This window comes from Lissotriton vulgaris, chromosome 5, assembly GCF_964263255.1.
Source record: "Lissotriton vulgaris chromosome 5, aLisVul1.2, whole genome shotgun sequence".
NCBI lineage: Eukaryota > Metazoa > Chordata > Amphibia > Caudata > Salamandridae > Lissotriton > Lissotriton vulgaris.
In genome coordinates this window covers 1,184,747,832-1,184,772,009 of record NC_141693.1, presented here as the reverse complement: position 1 = coordinate 1,184,772,009, position 24,178 = coordinate 1,184,747,832, and the positions used below count along the sequence as shown (strand labels likewise).

The 24,178-nt window shown below is 45.0% G+C and overlaps 1 protein-coding gene across 1 annotated transcript in view; it reads right to left on the bottom strand.

Annotated features, from left to right (window-relative positions):
- Positions 1 to 24,178, bottom strand: part of LOC147712229 (scavenger receptor cysteine-rich domain-containing protein DMBT1-like) — a 1,653,398-nt gene that overhangs the window by 339,127 nt on the left and 1,290,093 nt on the right. Inside the window, exon 22 of the mRNA XM_086919604.1 lies at positions 16,852 to 16,890. Within this exon, the coding sequence (XP_086775730.1) occupies positions 16,852 to 16,890 (39 nt within the window). The remainder of the gene's footprint in view (positions 1 to 16,851; positions 16,891 to 24,178) is intronic.

The window sequence follows — 24,178 nt, the reverse complement described above, 5'->3', positions numbered from 1 at the left end:
GATGGCATCCCCTCTTTCTTTCATGGTGGGGTCGCTTGGACTCCATCAAAATGATGTTAGCTCCTATAGTCCTATACTCACTATCCATGATTCCTGTTCGCATACCCTGTTATTATTTTAAACGGTTGGACTCACTCTTGGTGAAATTTCTTTGGAGAAATAAGCCTCCACGGATCGCCTTGTCTTCTCTTAAAAAAGATAAACAGTCTGGTAGTCTTAAATTTCCAGACTTTAAATCATACCATTATTCTTTTATCCTCAAACAAGCTTCTCGTTGGCTTTCCACAGAAACTCCCACTTATCCTCCAGTTTGGCTATCTCTGGAGAAATCTCTCCTTTCTCCGTTTGATTTTTTGGAGACCCTTGCCTTTTCGGCCAACGTTTCTCTCTTGAAATCCCCTGTCATCGCTCATACCCGTCACCTCTTATCTCCCCTTTTACCTTCTTCTTACCCTTCCCTTACTTCTTTGTCCCACCAACCTATTTGGCATAATAAGTTACTTCGCATTAAGAACCGTTCTTTTTATTGGAAATCTTGGAAATCCAAAGGTCTATCTTGGATCTCCCAACTCCTATTTCATAACGTTCCTCTTTCTTTTACAGATCTTCAAGCTCAATTTCTTCTCCCTGCTTCCTTTAGAAAACAATACGACCTGTTGCTTCCTGCTCTTCTTCAATACCTTCAATCTCTTCCTTCTTCCTCTGAGACACCCTCCTCTTACTCTATCATTAGCCCGCTTTTGAATTCCTCTCCGTCCGCTTCTCACATTTACAAATGTCTTATAACTTCACCTGACCGACTCAAATCGAAGACTGAATTGGCCTGGGAACGGGATTTGTCAATATCCTGGCCTGTCTCTCTATGGGATAAGCTGTGGTTAAAAATACACAAAACGTCCAGAGCTGCTAATACTACCCAAACTCTTTACTTTTATATCACCGTTTACTATTAACTCCACAGAAATTGGCCACATTCTCCCAGGACATTTCGCCTAAGTGTTGGTCCTGTCCTTGCCAATCTGCTGATTTACTTCATATGTTGTTCCACTGCCCCAACATTGCTTCCTTTTGGCAATTGATTTGGTCCCGCTTGCACAAAATATTTGGTTTCACACTCCCTTTCTCCCTTTCCAACGTCCTTTTGGGTTCTTTGTCTCCTGATTTACCACTCTCCCCTTCTCACTATAAGTTGCTTGACTTATTTCTGGCCATAGCCTTTCATCTGATTACCTCCAATTGGAAAGATTCTACCAAAGTCAGTTATTCAGCTTGGTGGAATGCTATTTGTTTTCACCATAGGCTTGATACCAATTATGTTACCCCCGTTTCCTTAGCTGTTAAACGAGACCTATTATGGATTCCTCTTACTACCTACCTCTCCAAAACCTCTCCCTCTCCTCAAAATACTATTGTTACCCACCAAAATCCATCTGATGATGTTCATAAGCCGCCATGATTTTGCTTATTTATCTTTTTCCTTCGATTTATAAAGTTTTATGCTTATTTATTACTCGCTGTCAATTGTATACATTTTATTTAAGTTTTAATATCTGCATACAATGGTATATTTTATGAAATGTTCATACTTCACTTCCCTTTTTGTTTTATTTCCTTTTCCCCCCTTGTTTTCCTTTTCCATGACTTAGATATAGGTGTTTATTGATTCCGTTTTATTATGCCTTCTCAATTTTATTTTTGTATCTCATATACCTTTCATTGATTGAGTGTATTACATTCTGTATTCTATGCTATGTTTTGGTTTCAATAAACTTGAACTTAAAAAAAAAAAAAAAAAAAAGACTGCATCCTAATCAAAAGCTTTGGCCATAAAGGGGCCATTGGGATGTATTTTGTGGTGCAGACGTTCTCTAACAATCCAGTGTAAAAGCTTCACAGGGAGGATGGATCCAGGATGGTCATATATTGGAAACATGTTCTGCCCTTTGGACAGCACCTTTAGTTTCCTAATACTAAGATTCACCTGCCAACTGGTCAAGTTATGACCAAGCAAAGATCTTCAGCATCAGGCATTTAAGGATTGGCAGACCTCTATAAGCACCTCTAATCGCAAGGACTCCAATTTGAATTCAGACGATTTTGCTTGGACTGGTTTAGGCATACTATCTCACACAACCTGCAACTAAGGCTTCACTAACTTCTGTGGCTGTGTTGACCACAGACAATGTACATATTGCTGCCCCCAAAAAAGAAAGAATGTGAGACTTTTTTCAGTGCCCCCTGACCAGCCACAGTCCAAGCCTCCCTAAGAGTGATATAGACCATGTTGCCAGAAAGCAGACCGGTGCCTTTGTTACTTATGACACACCTGGTATTACATTGGACACCTGGCTTTGGATGTCAGGTGGACCAGTGAGGTCATCGGATACTTTTCAAGAAGTCGTTGTGAAGATTCTGGGAACTGGACACCCTCTAAATCTTGGGTGGACACTCTTTACCTTTGCCCCTAGTGATTAGCTGGACTGCTGCCGGTCAACCGTAATGGGCAAAAGGAATGTAAGACTGATCTATCCATCCTGCCATGTGGTGGAGTAAGACCGAGCTGACAGATATTGGAACGGGGCGTGGCCTGAGAGTAGGAAGAGCTACAAACTCTCAGGCTTTTTAACCACGCTTTTATTAAGTGCCAGGATACCTTATCTGGCAAGATCCAACAAGAAAACTTCATAAACATGGGAACGATGGAGATGGGTCATGAGGATTAGAACAGTTCACTGACAAAACTCTCTTTTTTCACTGAATGCTTAGTAGGGAAACACAATCCCAACAATCCCAACAACCATGCTGCATCCTACAGGTCAACCCAATGTGCAGATGAAGACTGCAAGTAATCAGTTATTATGTTTCACCTGTTTATGTGAATCTGCATTATAAAGTACGCTTTTGAGTCAGCTTCTGTAAGCCATTGATTTGTTTAGGTCATCCCTGTACAGAAATTACTTTAAAACTTGGGATTAAAAACTAGAAACTGAGTTATGATTTTTTTTTACTTAAGGTTCACAATAGAGCCAAAAGGTGCAAAGCACCAACTCAAGTATATGGTTGCACCGGACAGAGACAAAGTCACAAGTTCAGGCCAACTGTGATGGAGTACGGGCCGAGTATAGCCCCAGATTCAGCCTGCTGGCAGTTGTACTTTCTTTCCTTGCTGCAGGAGGTGTGTGGTGATGCGATGCAAGTCTCTGCATTACATCGGTTGAAGTCATCTTTCAGGAACGTAGCAGTGCTACAAAGCAAGGTTCTGTGTTGCTTTGAGTTGTTCTGCATTGGATCCAGTGATGGCGCCAGTCAGGAGCTGTGTGGTGCTGTAATGCGATATTCTGAATTGCTCTATGTGGCTGTGTCAGATCTAGTGAAATCTTTAGATAGTCAGGGAGAAGTACACTCAAACTCCAGCCAAGTGAACAGGACCTTGGTGACAGCACTTGGGGGTGAAGACTCACTCACAAAGAAGCCTGCAGATAGGACCAGGTCAGACCAATAGTGTGTTATCAGCTGGAAAGCAGGAAAGATCCCAGGAAGCTTAGTTGTGCTCCTGTACCTCAAACTAAAGGTCTGCCAACTGGCCCTTGGAGCCACGTTTGTGGTCCTGGGTTTAAGACAAGCAGGTTAAATCTTGCTTCTTCAGACAGCAGGGCAGTCCTTCTTCTGACGTGGGTCCCTTGCTCGCTGTACCACTGGATTCAAGCTAAACTGGCTGTTGAAGGGTGATGCCCTGAAACCGGTCCAAGGATGCTTGATTTCAGACCCAGGGAGGACCTGGCCTGGCAGTTTGAGCTGGACTGTTCCCACGAGGAGCTTAGTCAAGGCTGATTCCCATATGGCTGGGTCCAAACTGGGGTGGCACAGTGAACAAAAGAACTATGAATTTTACTTGACTGGGGGTGAGTGTTTGAAACGTTTTGGCACTCCTTCTATTATCCTTGCAAGGAAGACACTGACACCGGGCCAGGCAGCTTAGAGGTTTCTGGTCTTTTGTGAATTTATCGGTGGTTTGCTGGTAGGACTCCACCTGGCAGCTTTCTGGTCCGGGGGATCCTTGAGGTGGAATCTGGCCCCTGTGCCCTGATGCAATTGCAACAAAGTAATTGGCAATGAAACATGTTGGGCTTTCAGGTTAAAATGGTCTAAACAGGACACAGTTTTTTTAAATGAGTACGGACACAATGAAAATGAAAGATAATCGTTTTGTGTCACAGTCACTTTGTTTTAACGGTGTAGAAGTAGCACAATTGGCCTCCTTGTGTGTAATGGGGGTCTTAGTCTTTGGATTAACACAACTTCATTTTGACACATTGCTTTGTCTTTGTCTCATCTGCACTTTATTGGGAGTTGGTTTGTCCAGGAAGTGCCAATGATGAGACAGTGAGTTAACTGGTGAGTGCCTACCAGCTACTCCCCTGGAATTGCTTATGTGAGACACTTCCTTATTTCACTTCACTTTTTAGACCTGTACACTTGTCAAAGTCTTGTGGGCTACTGCCCCGTTTTAATGTTTATTTATATAAAAGACACATATGGGCGATATATGATATAATTATATATCAAACCCTGTCTCACCCTGAAAGAAATGGTGTGACTGTCTAATAACTTTGATTTATATATGTAAAATATAACCAGGTTTCTGTATATTTGTAATATTGAGTGGAGGGTGTCCTGGTTTATTTTCCCTCTTGAGCTCCCCTTTTTGGAATAGGGCAGGTTTGGTGTCAGGTTCCTTTGTGTGTGCTTGGGCAGGTACCCTTGAAGCGTAATCCCACGGGCACAGGTCCTCCCCAGTTACCCTGCAAGGAAGACTCATCCCCTCTACACCCTGGCCTCTTTGTTCACTTCTGGCCCTAATACACATTTCCCAGCGGAGGAGTCATCTGCAGCCGAAATGGAAAAGTGCCATATGAGTAGTTAGGGCCTACTTTAGGTTAGGAGTGACTTATAATTATGAAAAAGAAGGTTCCGGTCTAGCAAAACGTCTATTATGCCAGGTCGAAATGGCAGTTTAAAATTACCCTAAAGACTGCAATGGCAGACCTGAGACATATTTTAGGAAGTTACTTTAGTGATTAGCACAATGACATCTGCAGCCAACTACTGGCATTTAATGTAAAAGCCCTTGGTACTAGTACATATAAGTAAAATGCATGTGCCGATCATGTATGTGCCAATTTGACCATGTTTAAAGCGTAGAGCACACAGCCATTAACACTGCAGGGGTAAAGTGCACAATGTGCTATGGCCAACAGACATGAGTTCAGCAGCAAAAGGCAAAACTTTCTCGGATGACCTGCAGAAAGGGCAGATTTCCAACATAACCCATCCCCACAGACAAAAGTCAGTGTAGGCTAATCAATACCTTAATGAGCTTCCCTGCTGAGCCCATAGAACATGGCCAATTTGCTCTGATGCAGAGGCGCTTGTCTGTTCTATGTCCATCTAAACTGTATCCCTCTGTCACCATTCTCCTGAGTCACTGCACTGACCTAGGGGGAACCCTTCTCCTAACCCATGGACCACATCTGTGTGGCTCCTGACCTTAGTTTGCTTACAGATGCATTCCAGTAGGCAGACAGCATTACCATGGTTAACAAAGAGATGTGGCCTATTCTGACCCTTGGAACAGATTTGTTCCCTAAACAAGGGAAAACTCTGCCCAAGGAGACTACAACCAACACAGGCCACTGATAGCTGTCAGTGCCAGGAGTCAGGCCCAGGTCATCTAATGCCCAATGGAGGCTTTGGGCGGGTCTCTTTTCCAGACTCCGGGCTGGCTAAGAGTCTCCCACTTCCTCCTGAGGTTTTCCTGACCTCTTAGGTTTAGCAGAATAGGGGGGGGGCAACAGCAGCGCGTGATAGACGCCATACTTCCTCACTCTCTGGTGCTGTCTCAGGGATGGTATCCCGAGGTTCGTCTATCAGCTTTGGCTCAACCTTGATAGGTTTCAACTGAACTTTTAGTGGTATTTTTTTAGGGGGGATCTTATGTCTAAAATCGCCTCTGAGTAACCAAACCAAAACATTTACATAAAGACTCTTTAATTTAACCCCTGGCAAAATCAAAATATAAAAGTGATGTTTTGGAGCTTATTATTGCCCCTGTTGGGCATGCCTTGGGAAACACACCTCCCTAACCAATTAAAAACTGGGGAAGTACCTCAGGAAGTATAGTTAAAATAGGTATGGCATGCAATTACGATTGTGTGACTGTGAGTGATGTGGCACAGGTATGGGTGCACAAACATTACCAAATGAGAACAATATTATTCCCAAATAGGATAGAAAATGGATTTTCTTGTAGCTGGTTCCTGAAGAAAGCCTACCAATCAGTGTTTGGTGTATTTTCATGCTGAAACATGTAGACCTGAGATGTCGGAGAATAAATGAGCTCCAAGAAAATCACCTCTGTTTTTTAAGCATTCCAGGGGTCTTGTGCAGTTATTTGGAAGCAGATTGAATAAACTTTAAATGCTTCTGCCGCCCCATTTATTGATGTGACATGGGCCTAAACTTTAGCCTGTACTTTTCTGTGACAGCAGAAATATGTGGAAATATGTGGAAATGCCATCTCTCTCCTTCTATTTCTACTATTATTATTATTATTATTATTATTATTATTATTATTATTATTATTATTATTTGTAGTGGTATTATAGGTATTATAAGTATTAGTGGTATTATTATTATTATTATTATTATTATTATTATTATTATTATTATTATTATTATTATTATTATTATTATTACTATTTATCCATGGATGTCATTGAGGGGGACTCAATAAAAATGTACGAATTAAGACCACATTTGTACAAGAAACACCCCTCCGGGTATACCCAGATGCATTCATGGTTATGTAAGGTCTATACTTAATATGCGTCTGGACCGCAAGGTCTACTTGATTTAATACAGTTACAAATGTATAATGTATAAACCTCTGCCCTCTCTCCGCTCAACAAAGTGAACACTGTCATATATTATTATTTATTATTATTTTTTTTTTTTAAAACCTTTATTTGTAAAATGCACAGTACACAGCGTCTCCCTACAACCCGTCAGGGCCGGCCGCTATGACATATGACGAAAGGATAAAAAGGAAATAAGGGGACAGTACGTCGTTAAAGCAATCAATGAGCGTGCATTATCGTACGGAACATAGAACCATAGCAAAAGGATAAGAAAGGTTTAATTTTATGATTTTGTCGAGTACAATTTTATAAAACAACGAAGAAAGTTAAAGCTAATCACTGAACAGGAGAGCAATCATCATTCACGAAGCACATGGGGGGAGGCATGAAGAAGGAAGGCATATGTCAGAACGCAATTTCCCACCATCGAGGCACTAGGACCAGCAGCTATGTCACATAATGATACGATACAGTAAACTCCCCAATAACACCAGACCCCGACCCCAAATTAGGCAAAAAGGTATTTAAGAAAAAGGAACAGAAAGAGAAGAAAGAGAAAGAGGGCCATAGAGACAAAGAAGAAACATAAAACACATCCCATCCCCCCACCCTGCATACCAGCGGAAGGCCACGGCCCACCCCCCCCCCAATAGGCATGCCTGTCGCCCCAAGAAGACCCCCAAGCGGGAAAGAACGGAGGAGGGCCGTAGCTCCAGCCCCATACTCACCCCCAATCCCCCCACCCCCAAAAAGCGGAAGTCCACTAAAAGGGAGCGTGGGCAACAGTGTAAGATCATCCCAGCCATTATAAAGTCTCCAATTCGAACAACGTTCCGCTTCGGCACCAAGAACACTCAGGAGATGTCGAAGCAGCGGTCAGCCCTGACCAGACCGGATAAAAGTCAGCGTGCCACCCAATCCGTGCGCAGTGAGACGCAGTGCACCAAAAGTATCAGTTGAGGCCACACAAATCCCCAGCAAAAGCCACATTGGTAGCAGAGGGACAACTCTCCAAGGCATCACAGTAGTCAGCGGTGGGGCATGGCGCCCATGATCGGGAAACAAAGGAGCCGGTAGTAGATCGATGAGGGTCGTAGGCACCTCATCCCAGGCATAATGTTCCCCAAACTTCCCATCCGGCGGCACATACTCATGGAAGTCAACCACTGCGGTCGTCGGGGATAAGGAGGGCAGACACTCTTTGCTGCACGCATCCGCGACTTGGTGCGCCACGATAGGAGGAGGCATCCGCTGCACAGGGCGTACAGTCGTCCCCAAATCTTTTAGGGTAGTGTGTAGGTCGTTGATGGCCAACAAAACATCTCTCACTGTAGGTGCCATTACACACCAGACAATCAACCGGGACCTCAGGGCTCAATGCACAAAAGATAGAGCCGCCGCAGTAACGGATCAAATTCAGCAAAGAACGTGCATGTCGCAGGAGAGTCCCTGAGGGTCACAGTTGAGCCCCAGGCAGCCACAGCAGTGCGCACCCCTTACCGCAGTCGGGTTACAATCTGATCCGGCAATAAATTCTGCCTCGCAGCGTATCGTCCCCCGATGTAAGGAACTCCAATCAAAATTTATTTATTTATTTATTTATTTTTGATATTTTTATTGCGCAACAAATACCCGAAGGTGTCTCGGCGCATGTGTGAGCTAGCAGGACTACCGTAATAAGATTCACTGGTCAAACAACCATGTCTTTACAAGCCTGCGGAAACTCATCAAGTTGGGTGTATTTTTGATATTTAGTGGAAGAAGGTTCCAAAGTTTTGGTACAGCCACTAAAAAGCGACGGTCTCCCCAGGTAGCCGTTCTGGTACGAGGTACAGGTAGAAGGCAGGTGTTGGCGGATCTCAACAGTCTTTTGGGGGTGTAGACCTGAAGTGCCTCAGTCAGGAATTTGGGTCCTATGCCATGCATTGCCTTATAGGCAATGCAGAGGGCCTTGAACTTAATGCGGCTCTCTACTCTAAGCCAATGGAGCTGGCGGATAGCAAGGGTGGTAGGTTGGCGACAAGGGATGTTTAGAAGAATTCTGGCAGCCGCGTTCTGTACTGACTGTAGCTTCAACAACACCTGTTTCTGGGTGTTAAGGAAGAGGGCATTTCCATAATCGATTTTGGAAAATACCAGAGTGGTAACTAAGGTCTTCCCAGCAGAGGTGGGGAGATAAGGCAGCAGTTTCTTTATTTTCTTTAGGATAAAGAAAGCAGAGGAGACAACCTTGTTGACATGAAGGTTGAATGTTAATTTGCTGTCAAAGATGACTCCCAAATTTCTCGCTTTTAGCACAGGGACAGGTGGAGAGCCCAGTTGGTTAGGCCACCAGATGGGGGACCATTCTGGAGCGAGGTTGCCAAAGGTCATAACCTCGGTTTTATCCGAGTTAAGCCTTAGGCAGTTGGAGGACATCCATGTACTAACAGCGAGCATGGCCTCCTGAAAATTAGCTGCCACTGCTGTGCCGTTCTTGTGGATCGCCAGCACCAGTTGGGTATCGTCTGCATAGGAGGTTAATCGTACCCCATAGGCCTTTATTACCCTCGCTAAGTCCGCTACATAGATGTTAAATAGCGTTGGACTTAGCGAGGAGCCTTGGGGTACTCCACATGGTAGTGCAGAGACGGGAGAGTAGAAGTTACCCAACTTGACTGTCTGGGTACGGTCGGCCAGGAAGGATGAAATAAGGTCTCTGGCCAAACCATCTATCCCCAGAGCTGTGACACGGTCGACCAAGATAGCATGGTCGACCGTGTCAAATGCTGCGGACAGATCCAGAAGAATTAGGATGGCCACTCCTCCCTGATCCATGATGGTTCGGATTTCGTCAGAGGCTTTTATTAGAGCAGTCTCCGTCCCATGTCCCTTCCTGAAGCCAAATTGCGTTTCGTCTAAGAGTTGGTGAGTGTCGACGTACTCTGAGAGCTGTTTGTTCATCAGAGTTTCGCAAATTTTGGCCGGGAAAGGGAGACAGGCAATAGGTCTATAACTGACCAAAGCAGAGGGATCCAGGGAGGGCTTCTTCAATAAAGGCTTAATCACTGCCTTCTTCCACGGGGCTGGGTAACAGCCGGTATGAAAGGCAGTGTTGCAGATTTCCATAAGTGGGTGAGAAATCACCTCACTTAGATTGGCCATCACTGGGGGGGGGACAAGGGTCCAAAGGGGATCCTGACTTCGTGATAGAGATAAGTCTGTTGATTTGGTCTTCTGAAGTGTCAGCGAAGTAAGAGAAAGGGTCATGGTTAATATGGGGAGTTTCCTTTCTTCTGACAGTGGAACTGGTCCCTACATCTCCACCAAAAGATGAATAGATGTCTGCCACTTTGGTGGTGAAGAAATTAGACAGTGCATTACAGAACAGTTGGGAGGGTTCTGCTCCAGGACCCGAGGGAGGTGTGGATAAGGAATTGACCACTAAAAAGAGTTCTCTGGCCGAATTCCTAGCATTGTCAATTTGGGTCGAGAAATAGGTCGTTTTCCGGGTGATAATGGCCCTTTTATATATAATTAAAGCATCTTTGTAAGATTGCTTAGCTAAGGGGCAATAAGATTTCCTCCAACGTCTTTCTAAATTCCGACAGTGTTGTCGGTGGAGTCTAAGCTCTTCTGTATACCATGCTGCTGAGGGCGACCTTCTATTAGGTTGGATGGATTTTTCTGGGGCAACCTGATCAGCGGCGTTCTTAATCCAGTCATGGAAAGCTGAAGCTGAGAGGACGGGATTAGATCCTAAGGTAGGGGAGGATAATGACAAAATGTTTGCCATCTGAGGGATATCAGCATTCTTCCAGGCACGGATTGCTGCCCTACTCGGTGGTCTGGAAGCAGGAAGGTTAACTGGGGGAGTGTCAATAGAGAGTATGATGGCCCTATGGTCGGTCCAGGTAAGGGGTAAAATATCTGATATCTTGATGAGAGAGTTATTGGTAAAGACACCATCTAGTGTGTGTCCCGCCAGGTGAGTAATTCCCGTTACCAGTTGCTGAAGTCCTAACGTGAGGAGGTCAGCGATAAGTTGGGAGGTGTCGTGGTTTCCATGTTCTTCCAGAGGGAAGTTGAAATCTCCCAATATTGTGTAATCAGCAGAGCCTATAATATACTGATTTAGCTCAGATAGGGAGCAAAGAAAGGAACTGCGAGGTCCGGGGGGTCGATAAAGCAAAATGCCTTTAAAAGTTTGTTTACTATTAAGATTAATTGCAAAGGCGGCAGCTTCACAATTAGTAGATGAAATGGGGTCTAGCGTGGTGTGGTACTGATTTTTAAAAATTATGGCAAGTCCTCCTCCTCTTCCTGATTGTCTATCATGTCTCACTACGCCATAGCCATCCGGGGTGGCCTGACAAAAGTCAGGTCCCGAGCCTGCATCTCCCCATGTTTCTGTGGCGAAAAGAAAGTCAAGATTATGCGTAGTGATAAACTCGCAAATATCTAGACAATGACATGGTAGAAAGCGTGTGTTGATAAGCGCCGCTCGACATCCCTGAAATGGGATAATGGCCGAACTAAGGGGGGCATCGGGAACTAGTGAGTGGGATAGAGTTGGCGATGGTAGCTTGTAGTTGCAGCCAGGGCACGGGGCGGGAATAATACCTGCAGCAGTAGAAGGAGGCAGGGAGATGCACTGGTGGCTAGGACATCCCGGATTGAGCAGTCTGAGTTGGGTCGAGGTATAGTGTACAAAAGAACCTGGAGTCATGGCCCTGGGCCGAGTCCGGTCGCGGACGGGCGCAGACGGGCTTGGCTTAGGCGCGGCTTCGGCGCGCGCCCGCTGCGCCAGCCCGCTGCGCCGTCTGGGCATAGTATGATTATATAGGGCGTGAGGAGGGTGGGAGGCCGGCGCGACTAGAGCGCAGCCCCAGCCCACACCAAAGATGGCGCCCGCCGCCACCTACACCGAGTAAAAGAAATCGGCTGGGCGAGGCAGGAGAAGTGAATATGAAGCGTGAGAAGGGGTGTCAGTGTGCCTGCAGTAAAATTCCCTCTCAATTAATAATTTTAAAAGCCCCCACAAAGAAATAATATTTCGATTTTTAAAATGTCATCAAGCAGTTTAAAGCACAAGTAAATCACAGTAATGCCAGCAGAAAAGGTAAAATAGTCGCTGATAGCTCGCAGCCCTAGACTCCCTCTAGGGAGAGCTCTGAAAGGCAGTGAGCGCCGGAAATGACCCTGCTAAATAATCTGGGAGGGCGGGAGGCCGGCGCGACTAGAGCGCAGCCCCAGCCCACACCAAAGATGGCGCCCGCCGCCACCTACACCGAGTAAAAGAAATCGGCTGGGCGAGGCAGGAGAAGTGAATATGAAGCGTGAGAAGGGGTGTCAGTGTGCCTGCAGTAAAAAACTTTAGCATACAAGTAGTGGGTCCGGCGCTGCGAGCGCACTCAATGTCTGCGGCAGGGAGGTTTCAGTTTCACCTCCGGGGCTCCGGACCATCATGGCCGGTGGAGGCCGTTGTTTATCCACTGCGAGGCGGCCATACTGTAGCCCGAGGTCCCGGCTTATCTGGACTGAGGGCCAAAGGCTTCCGGACGACGTTCCCAAGCCATCCGGGGCGATATGCGGACCGGAGTTGGACGGTCGGGCTCCGCTACTATTCCCCCGTACAAAGCCGTGGCTGGGGTGCAGGATCGCGGGCAGGAAACCATGGGAGATGAGGGCGAGCGGCGGAGCTGGGCGTCCGCGCGGCCATCTTGGCCGCCGTCCTGGCTCCTCCCCCCTGTCATATATTATTTTATTAATGTTTTGTTTTTCCTGTCTTGCTTTGACAAAACTCAATAAAAATTTACTAAACAAAAAAATTGCCCTACAGCATGCAATGGCAGGAATGAGGGATATATAATGGGAACTACTTTAGTGGTAGTGGGTGGCACAATGAGAACTGCACCCATCTACTAGCATTTACTTTACAGGATCTGGTAGTAACTAGGGACATATAAGTAAATTAAATGTGTCAATCACGCATGTGCCAATTTTACCATGTTTAAAGGGAACTACGCACACACTTTACCCCCTTTTTAGCAGTAGTAAAGTGCATGGAATCCTATTGCTGACAAAAAACAGGTTCAACAACAGAAGGCAAAACAACCTAGGTGACCCTGCAGAAAGGGCGCATTTCCAACATGATCCTACACTCTACATGTCACATATGGATGAATGACTTGCCCAGACTTAAATAGGACACTCATGCAGGTGAAAATAGGTCCAAAGAATTAGGCTTCTGTGTCGTCAGGGGCAGGGTTCAAACATCTGCTCTACTGAAATTAGGCACTCACAGATGGTAACATTTTATGTACGGAGGTATACAGGAAAGTGATGGGTGAAATGCTGAATCAATCTCAGCCACTGGTAACTACTTGGTCCACATCTCAGTTCATCATTATTTCTCACAGCTTGCCACCTCAGTTTGGACCCAGCTCTGATTGGGGCTCTTTACTGAGATGCTCAAAGTGCAATGGGTATTTCCAGACGTGGCTTCTGTGCCCAGTGTGCCATTGGAACCAAGCTGCACCCGACTGTAGAGCCCAAACTAAGGCCAGACTGGTCTTGGGTTGCTTGTGTTCTGGTTCACAGAGGACCTGGCTTGGCAGTTAGGATGGAATGATCCTATTGAAACTGGAACAAGACTGATTTCCAGATGGACTGAGTTTTGACCTGAGTAAATACCAGATTAAGCTAGGCATTCCGACAGCACTTTTTGTGTTACTTCAGCATTTTATGTACAGCTACACCTACCTGAAGAGAAGCAGTGAAGAGAGAGAGTATGTATGTAGCTTGCTAGCAAGACAGTATGTATATATCTGTTATATAGATAACAAGGGTGTCGACTCTCCGGGCCAGATTCACAGAACTAACTTAAGACAAAATCCTAAACTTACTACCATTTTATTATTCACAGAAGGCACTTACTCATTTCAGTATTCACAGAAGGCACTTACTCATTTCGGTATTCACAGAACTTAGGAGTCCTAACTTTAGGACTCCAAAATGCTGTCTGTGAATACCAAAAGTCTTAAAGTTAGCATTAAGCGATTTCTTAAAATTTCTTAATTGCGATTCTCTAATTGAGAATCGCAATTAAGGAATACTTCCCCATCCATTCCTATGGGCCTAGAGGCCCATAGGAATGATTGGAAAGACATTCTTAATTTGCAATTCACCATTAAAAATTCGCAAATTAAGAATGCAATTTCAAGGGTGCAGGGGTGTCCAAAGGACCCCTGAAATCTGCTTAGGAGTACATTTTGCACACTCACATGCCCCAAGGGCATGTGTGTGTGTAAAATGGAACTTTGAAAAATGCATTTTAGTGCATTTTTCAAACTTTTCGCAAATTACCATGAAGGTCAACTTCATGGTAATTTGCTCCCCTTATTTGCTAATTCAGAAATTTTTAAAGTTTGATGCATTACATTTAAGGAATCTCATTTTTCTCAGTTTAGTAGTAGTAAAGTTAGGACTCCTAACTTTAGGACTCCTAAATGCCTTTTGCGAAAAACGAAAGTCTCAAAGTTAGGATTTTTCCCAGTTTAGGAGTAGTAAAGGTAAGAGTCATAATTTTAGGACTCCTAAATGCCTTCTGTGAATATTGAAAGTCTTAAATGTAGGACTTTTCTCAGTTTAGGAGTAGTAAAGTTAGGACTCCTAACTTTAGGACTCCTAAACTGAGAAAAATCATAACTTTAAGACTTTCGGTATTCACAGAAGGCATTTAGGAGTCCTAAACTTAGGACTCCTAACTACAGTGAATACCGAAATGAGTAACAGGCACATGCATCAATATTGCATTTTGCGATTCCTTAATTGAAGAAATCGCAATTAAGGAATTGCAAACTGCAATGCAACAAGAAATCGCTATAAAAAAAGCGATTTCTTAAAATTTCTTAATTGAGATTCTCCAATTGAGAATCGCAATTAAGGAATACTTCCCCATCCATTCCTATGGGCCTAGAGGCCCATAGGAATGATTGGAAAGACATTCTTAATTTGCAATTCACCATTAAAAATTCGCAAATTAAGAATGCAATTTCAAGGGTGCAGGGGTGTCCAAAGGACAACCTTTGGACACCCCTGCACCCTTGAAAGGGCATGTGTGTGTGTAAAATGGAACTTTGAAAAATGCACTTTAGTGCATTTTTCAAACTTTTCGCAAATTACCATGAAGGTCAACTTCATGGTAATTTGCTCCCCTTATTTGCTAATTTAGTAATTTTTAAAGTTGGATGCATTACATTTAACCCCTTCCACGCTGATGACGAGCTGGGCTCGTCATGGCGTAGCCTCCTCGCACGCTGATGACGAGCCCAGCTCGTCACGTAAAGTGCGGTTTTGAAAAACTCAGCACAGGAGCGTAATTGCGCTAGCGCGCATGCGGTTAAGGAATCTCAATTTGAGATTCCTTAAATGCAATTGCAATTTAAGAAATCGCAATTTTGTGATTTCTTAAATTGCGAAAATAACAAAAATGTTAATGCATCCCAAAAATGTGAATTGCATTCGCAAACGGCTGAATTTTGCGATTCGCACCGTTTGCGAATGCAATTTCCTTTGATGCATGTGGCTGTAAGTGCCTTATGTGCATACCAAAATGAGTAAGTGCCTTCTGTGAATACCAAAATGGTAGTAAGTTTAGGATTTTGTCCTAAGTAAGTTCTGTGAAACGGGCCCTATGTCAATAAAAGACTGCAAGTATTTCAACATGTTGCGACCCAGATCCACTTGGGTATTCCCAAGTCTCAGTCTGCTTCCACAGCACTTACCACTTTGCACTGGCTACCAATCAGCAAGAGGATTAATTTCAAAACATTGTGTATACCTCATCACGCAAAAAACAAGATTGGCCCTTACATCCTTGATCACCTGATTTGTCCGTATCAGCCTAACAGAGCACTCGGATCAACCATCCTACACGAGCTCTGCATCCTTGGGGTAAAAAAGGCCAGATGTGGAGGGTTATCCTTTGATTTTATTTTTCCAATCTTTGGAACACTGTGCCTCTCTCTCTCTCAGATCAAATAACAACATTCTCAGTTTTAGATATCAACTGAAAACTTACCTATATGACTATGACTCCTTATCTGACTTTAACATTTCCAGTGCTGGCAAGCCCATCGGGTATCCATGCTCTTAGTACATTTCCCTGAATTGAATTGCAGTCAAGTGCTTCAAGTCTTTACACTACATGGCAATGGTACATGGGGATAATGTTACAAAGTTTCGTAGTATGCATCGTTGAGCAGTTGCGTGACACAGCTGGTCCATGCCTGCCCCTTTAGAGTCCCACACACTGCCTCAAGCTTCAGTTGTCCATCTGTCTACTGTTTTGCCTACTTACTCCTACCCAAAACTTATATCTGAGCAATGGTTAAGGGGGTGCTGCATGGCATCTCAGATATTCCTGTCACAGACTAGAGATACCCTGTATCAAAAAAGCCAGTCTACTTCATAGCCAGCTGAACTTCACTTCACCTCCAGTGAAGTTAGACAAGGTCTAGGATAAAACACATTTTTAAGTGAAGAACATATAATGCAATGTAAATCCCTAGCCCACAGCTCCTTTGTACAGTGGGACTATTTTTGCACCAGTTGATGTATATTCATTGGTCTTAGTTCTCAGGAAAAAAAGTATCATGTGAAATATGTTGTTGGTTAATTGAACTAATGTTAACATCTACATTATGATAGTATTGTTAACATTTCAGGTCAATGATGCAATCCTACATAGGAAGGATTCCACAAAGGTAGTTTTGCGGATTGTTTGAGCAGAGACTGTCAGAGGTAAGAAGAATCAAGAGAGTAGCAAAGGTGATATAGTAACGTCTAGGCTATTGGACTTCATGTGGTTGTCTATTGCATGGTCCACTGCTCACAAGAGTGAGAATAATTAAAGCACTGACTGGAAGAAAGTTAGAAAAATCAGACCTACCAGTAACAGTTACCGTTAGCGGGGTGGTTGTTGTTTCACCTGTGAACACAAACAAATACCTTATGAGATGGAGGAGACCATTGATTAAAATCATATTCCAATTAAACATTTATTTTTCAGGCATCAGACTGTATAAGCAGAACTGCCTAGATTCGGTAACAATTTTCAAAAAGTCCATTCTAAATGGGCCAAATCATACAGTCTATTAAGCCTATATATTTCTTTATTTGAATTTATAAATCACATTTATCCAAGGTAGAGGTAATTTATCCAGCTGCCTGGTGAATAGTGAATTTGCTCTTTAGTTTGCCACTGTCTAATTGGTAGAAATTATTTAAAAATAGCAGAGAATCTTCACTCTGTGCCTGGCTGCTAGCTACATAATGGAGATTCTGCTCTGCGTGGCTAGCAGCCATGTACATAGCAGAGAAATATCATTATTACCAAGCTGCTGGCTAATAAGCAGAGATTCTAGACTGTTCAGAAGTGGCCGTGCATAAAGAAGTAAACCTTCACTATTTACCCGGTCACTGGCTACATCTGTAGCTCCACCACTTCTCATCTAGCCATTTGAATTTTACAGACCCCTTGTTTGGTGCTAAAGCTATCACTGTTAAAGACATACAAATGATGGACGGAAAACAGAACAAATCAAAACATTCACCCCCAATCAAGAGATCTGGGTTAAATCCATCATTCTTTTGCTCAACATGCCACCCAGTTTACACTTGGCCATATGCAAATCAGTCTTCACCCTGTGCCTCATGGGAAGAGTCCAGTCCGAACTGCCAAGCCATGTCCCCCCTGTACCGGAAACAAGCATCCTAGGGCCGGTTTTGGGGTTTCACCCCTCATCAGCCAGAATAGCTTGATTCCAGTGGCGCAGTGAGCCCAGGACCCACGCCTTGGCATACCCAGTGCACTTAGGGCGAGAAAGCAAAGGACACACAATTATTGGACGGAATGCAGAACAAATTAAAACATTTGCCTCCAGTCAAGAGATCTGGGTTAAATATATCATTCTTTTGCTCACCATGCCACCCCAGTTTAGACTAGGCTATATGAAAATCAGTCTTGACCCTGTGCTTCATGGGAATAGTCCAGTCCTCCCTGGACCAGAAACAAGCCTCCTAGGACCGGATTCAGGGTTTTAACCCTCATCAGCCAGAATAGCTTGAATTCAGGGGCACAGTGAGCCCTGGACCCACATCTGGGCATACTTGGCGCACTTAGGGCAAGAAAGCAAAAGACACACAATTGATGGACGGAATGCAGAACAAATCAAAACATTCATCCCCAGTCAAGAGATCAGGGTTAAATCCATCATTCTTTTGCTCACCATGCCAACCCACTTTAGACTTGGCAATAAGCAAATCAGTCTTGACCCTGTGCTTTGTGGGAACAGTCCATCCCAAACTGCCAAGCCATGTCCTCCCAGGACCGTAAACAAGCATCCTAGGAATGGACCTGGACTGGTAGTTTGGGCTTGACTGTTAACTTTGGGCACAGGATCAAGACTGATTTGCATATTGCTGGTTTCAAACTGGAATGGCATGGGGAGCAAAAAAAAGAGGGATTTAGGCCCATATCTCTGAACTGGGGTGAATGTATGACATTGTTCTGCATTCTGTCCATTAATTGATCCTTTTGCAAAGCTATGACTGTTGGAAGTGGTTCTGCGAAGGAGGCACTACAGGTCCAAAGCAGGCTCTGCCCAGAAATTCTGGCCAACCCTAGCCACTTCACAACCATGAAGCAGAATATTGCTTAAACTAGCGTGTTTTTGAGAAGGGAATCCCCCTCTCACACATAGAAAAACCCTTTAGGGCGTGTAAACACATAGTCTGAATTACACACCCACTAGTTTTAATTACACACACATAATTTTAATCCGTCCTGAAGAAAGCCAGCATACTCATAAGGCACTGGCTGAAACATGTTAACCTACCAAGGATGTGTGAGGTCGTAACTCGCCTCTAATATCCCACAGCCTTATTTTTAACCGCTGACGGTGGCCCAGGTATTAAAGTCTCATTTACCTTCGGGTACTGGGACCCCCGCCAAGCCGTTTTAATCCAATTTTCATAACACTCTTCACCGCACACTTAGTGACATACCTGCTCCGCTGTAATCAGGCGTCGAAGCACACCCGGGACACGCTAGGTGTCACTGGGTGGGCCCGATGATGAAGCATGCCACCAACTAGGTTGGTGGGTGAGGGCTTCATGAGCACACTCACAAGGTGCAACTACCCCCTGACAAAACATACTTGAGTCCTTTGAACTAAAATTAATTATTTTGGTTAAAAAAAGCACTCTTACTCAGCTAGTCTCCTTTTGATTAACCTCATATAAACTCGGGGATTTGGACTAGCTATCTGTTCCTCTCTCTCCCTCTTGATACACGATAATGTTGGAAGTGGTTCCCAGTGCTATCGCTGTCTTTATATTTTGTTTACATGCTCTGACATTTCAGCAAATACGCACAAGCTCTATATGTGGGCTAAAAAAGATGAAAATGTCTGGGGGTTGACAGCATAAATAAGAACCCTTAACAAAAGGGATAGCCAGGTACATGTGGCATAGAATGACATGGGTGTTCTCCTGCTCCCTGTCCTAGTGCACCTTCTGGCGCTAGTCCTCCTCCTGGTCCTTTTCCAATTTGCCCTATTCGGAGTTGGTTTGGTCCTCCCGATCCTCACTGCAACTGTGGTCCAACGAGTTCAGGCCCCCCGGTATTGGTTTCCTGAATCTGACACCCTTGGTTCTAATCCTTCCTGAATCTAGTCTTCTTGGCCCTAGTCTGGCCATTCCTTGTATTGGTCTTGTTTCTGGTCCTTCTTGTTTTGGTCTTTGTATGCCTAATCCTCTTGGTTCTGGTACTCATGGCCATTCTAGTCCTTCTAGGCCCCCTTCTCCAAAATCTACCTCTTCCTTCCTAAGCCTTCTGACCCTCGCCCCCTGGATCTCATCATTCTGATATTGCTCACCCTGCTCATCTGATTTGTAGTACAGCACTTCCTGATCCTGCTGGTCCCTATGGTCTACCAGGCATCTCATTTCCTGGTCCTCTCAGGCCTTGCCCTCTTAGACATTGTCTTCCTGGGTTGGATCATCCTGGTCCTCCTGCCCCGGTGCCTTGTTCTCATGGTCAATCTGGCACTGCACCCAATGGCTTGGTTTTATTTTGCCTGGGTCATTATGATCCTCATTATTTTGGTCCTGGTCCTCCTGGATATCCAGGTCCATACCCCTTAGTCTTCCTGGCTCTGGCAGTTCTGGTTCTCCTGATCTTCTACAGACTAGTCCTGCTACCACCAGGTCCTGTATTATCTGCTCCACTTGGTACTCTGGGCCCTTGTCCTAGGGCCTTGGTCCCCATGCACTCCTGGGCCTGTTTCTGGTTCTCTTAGTGCTGACCCATTTAATTCTCCTTCCTCTGGTCCTGGGCCTCTTGGCTCTGGTCACTGGTAACCTTGGTACTGGCCCCCTCATCTTTATTGTTCATTCTGATCCTGTGGCCATAATCCTCATTCTCCTAATATTCCTAGCCTTCTTGAATCTGGTCCTTATCTTCCAACTTCTACACCAACTGATGCTCCTCCTTGCTCTGGTCGTTGTTGTTTTTCATAGTCCTTGTCCTTCTCAAGATTATGTGACTGTTGGGCCTGATCTATTTTTTCCTTGACCTTACAGTTTGGTTTCTTCTTGGCCATGATCTCATAGACTTGGTTCACCAATCATCATAGCTTTAGTTCTGGTCATCCTGGTACTGTTTGTCCTATTTTGCTTGTTATCATAAACCTTGCATTTTGCCATCCTGTACCATCTTGGTTCCCCAATCTTTATCCTTCTGGCTCTTTTCCTATCTAGTCCTCTTGGCCCTGGTCACCTGGTCCTGGTTCTCCTCACCCTAACCCTCCTATCCATGGCACCACAAGTCCTGGTTCATCTGGGCTCTCATGTCCTTTGTCTCCTGGTTTGGGTTGTCCTGGTCATCCTCGATCTGTTACTTTTTCTTAGTCCTACTGTTTTTGCAGCTCTTGATCCTCTCCCTCTTGATCCTGGTTTTCCTTGTTCGGGACCTCCTAAGCCCTTTACGTTTGGTCCTGGTCCTCCTAGGTGCCACTGTCCTGTTCGCTTGGTCTTTCACACTCTAGGTAGTATTCTAACATCTAATCCTCCTTACCCTGGTTGTGCTATCTGTAATGATTGTTCTGCGCCACACCTGGTGATCTGAGCCCTGTTACCCTAGATCCTAATATGCATAGCGCTCTTAGCCCTGCTTCCAGTCCTCCTGGTGATGATCCTTTTAGTTCACCATGTCCTCCTTGCTTTTGTTTGTAGTTGACCTTGTCACTGTTCCCCTTGGTCTTCCTATTCCCTGTCCTGTTTAACCTCGTTTCCTGGTACCATTGGCCATTGGCCTCCAGGTCCTAATCTTCACAGTCCTCTGCAACCTGATCATAATCCTCCTGACCATAGTTCTCCTGCTCCTTGCCCTCATGGTTCTGCATTAACTAGTCCTGACCCACCAAAGATCTTCCTAGTTTTTTCTAGTTCTGTTGTTCCCTGGCCTCCAATTTATCTAGCCTTAAACCTTTTTGACCGTGTACTTCTTGGTCTGTCTGTTTGTCATTCCTATGTACTTCTGAACCTGTTCCTGTTTCACAGGCTGTTGGTCCTGAACCTTTTCATTCCCCTCATCCTAAGTCCTGCTCCACTGGCATATTTAGTGCCCTAGTTTGCCTATTCCTAATCCTCCTTCTGCTCGCAGTTCTCATATTCCATGTAGTCCCGGTCTTAGTTCTGGCACTCTTTTGTCTGGTCCTCATATATCAGGTATTCAAGTGCTGGACCCAATGGCATTGGTTTCCCTAGTCCTCCAAGTTCCCAGTCCTCCTGCTTCAGCCTAAGCCTACTAGTCCTCCTGGTGTCCTAGTTTGCTTGTAGAACTCTGTTTTTATTCTTCTGAACCTGGTTCCTCTATAATGGGACTTCTGGCTCTGGTCTTCATCATCCCTCCAACACAGGTCATTCTAATTCCCATGTTGAACTCTTTGAGCTTTTGCATTGCTGTTGCCTCTTTGCTTTCACTTTGTTTCCTTTATCTCACAATTTGACCTTTTAACTTGCGTGTGTGCCTTTCCTTTCCTTTCCTTACCTTTCTTTTCCTTTCCTTTCCTTACCTTTCATTTCCTTTCCTTACCTTTCCTTTCCTTTCCTTTCCTCTCTTGATTCACACTCTTTGGCCTTTTTGCTCCCACCTGATTTTGCATCTCTCTTGTGCTTCTTCACCTGTGCCCCCTCTGTTCCTAAGGCCATATCCCCTCCCAACTCCTCCAGTGTTTTTACTCCTCCTGTCCCCTGCTCTTTACCTGTTCTCCTGCATCTTCTTCTCATCCCTTCTTCCCATGTCCCATTCCCAGCCCTGTCAATGCCTCTTCCCTTAGCCCTACCCACCACCCCCTGCACTGCTCCCGCCTCCCTGGACCTGCTTAATGACAGCCGCTGTACGACCGTGCAGGGGACACAAGTCATTGGTGTGCAAAAGGCAAGCTTATCTACACCTGCCAGCACCTGAACCATGCCCAGTGCCACAACTCCTGGTCAAATCACCATCCGCCACTAGTCCTCAGCAACCCTCCACTCACTCAACCCTGGACACACCTCTAAGTGCTGCTGTGGCCCTGCAGCACACAGCACAGTAGGATGCTTTTCCTGCCCCCAACGTCACTTCTCATGCAGCAACTCGGCTCCATACACAGTCTCACTCAGACTTCTGCATCACTAGCTCCCAACCTCATCCCACCCATCACCACACCTGTCCCTCAGCACACCCGCACATGCATGCTCCTAAACACCCGCTCACTCAAAATCTGGGCCCTCCTGAACAACATCTCACCAGACCACCTAACAGAAACCTAGATGAACCACGCCTCAGCTCCTGACATAGCTGTGGCCATGCCAGCATGTCCCAGCACGATACAAAGTTGCATGGCAGACCAACTAAACAAGCCTGGTGGAGGTCTTGCCATCATCCACAGAGATACTCTCAAGTAAACAACTACCCCTGATCCGAAAACCCACTTCATGTAACACCTGCACTTCGACCTACTACCCTATTACATTTTGTGTAATTTTCAAATGGGAAGAGATTAAGCATGGTCGGAAAATCCGTTTCGCTTGCGGATTTTCGGTAAATTCGCAATCCGCGAGATTTGCGAATCTCCCGCAAAATCCGCAAATCCGCGAGCAGCGGATTTTGCTCGCACTGTTCGCACTGTTCGCGTGAGTTCGCGCCCCGCGAATAAGTGCAAAATTGCAGAAATACGATCTTAGCAAAACTGAAACTACTTACCAGGTTCAAAAGTTCAGGCTCATCATTAGTAGCCATTTCCTGTAGTGCTTCCTGAGGGGCCCCTCCAGAGTTCAGTTGCCAGTTGAAACTATTATGTGACCCTGCTCTGAACCTCAGAATAGTTACACATATGCCACAAAGGTCCTGAATTACAGCTAAGGGAGACAAGCAGGAGCCAGGCTGGAAGTTCAAATCCATTAATCAGCCCCTAATTCATTATTGTCAGTTGGGGCAGGGCAGGTGTTGTAACTAATTTTGCAACAATGAAAGCACTTAGCAAGTGCAAAAGATCACTAATCAGGAAGCACTAAGGAAGCAGGTGCCAGCTAAAAAAATATTCTGTGACACATTAATCAGCCCCAAATTAATTCAGGTCACTTGAGGCAGGGAAGGTGTGCTTGCGTTGCCACAATAATGTACACTGACTGGACAACCAGAGGGTGCTGTGATGAAACAGAGGGTGGCATGGGTGGGCCAGAGGGTGGCATGAGTAGTCAGAGAGTGGCAGTGGTGACAGAGAGTGGCAGTGATGAAGAAGAGTGTCCCAAACAGGCTGGACACGTAGAAACAACAAGTTCGCGAAACTTGCGACCCGACAGGTAAGTTCGCAATTTGCGACATTGTACAAAACCCTCGCGAACTGGCAGAAACCCGCGCAAACACAAAAAAAAAAATCCGCAAATTCGCGAGAATTCGCGGATTTTGCGGATTGCGAGTTCGCAAATCCGCAAAATTCACGAACGCGAGATTCGCAAAATTCGCCCATGCTTAGAAGAGATAGCCAGTTCATGTTTGGTGTCTTTGGAGTCACAATTTCAAATCCTAACTTATGGTAAACTCATGTTTTTCATTACAATTTTAAAAATGACATTTTAAAAAAGTTGGCTTTTTCAGGCTCTTAGCACTTTTGTACCTGTAGCCTGCCTGCCTTCACGCAAATGGCTAAACAACCCACATTGTTACTAAA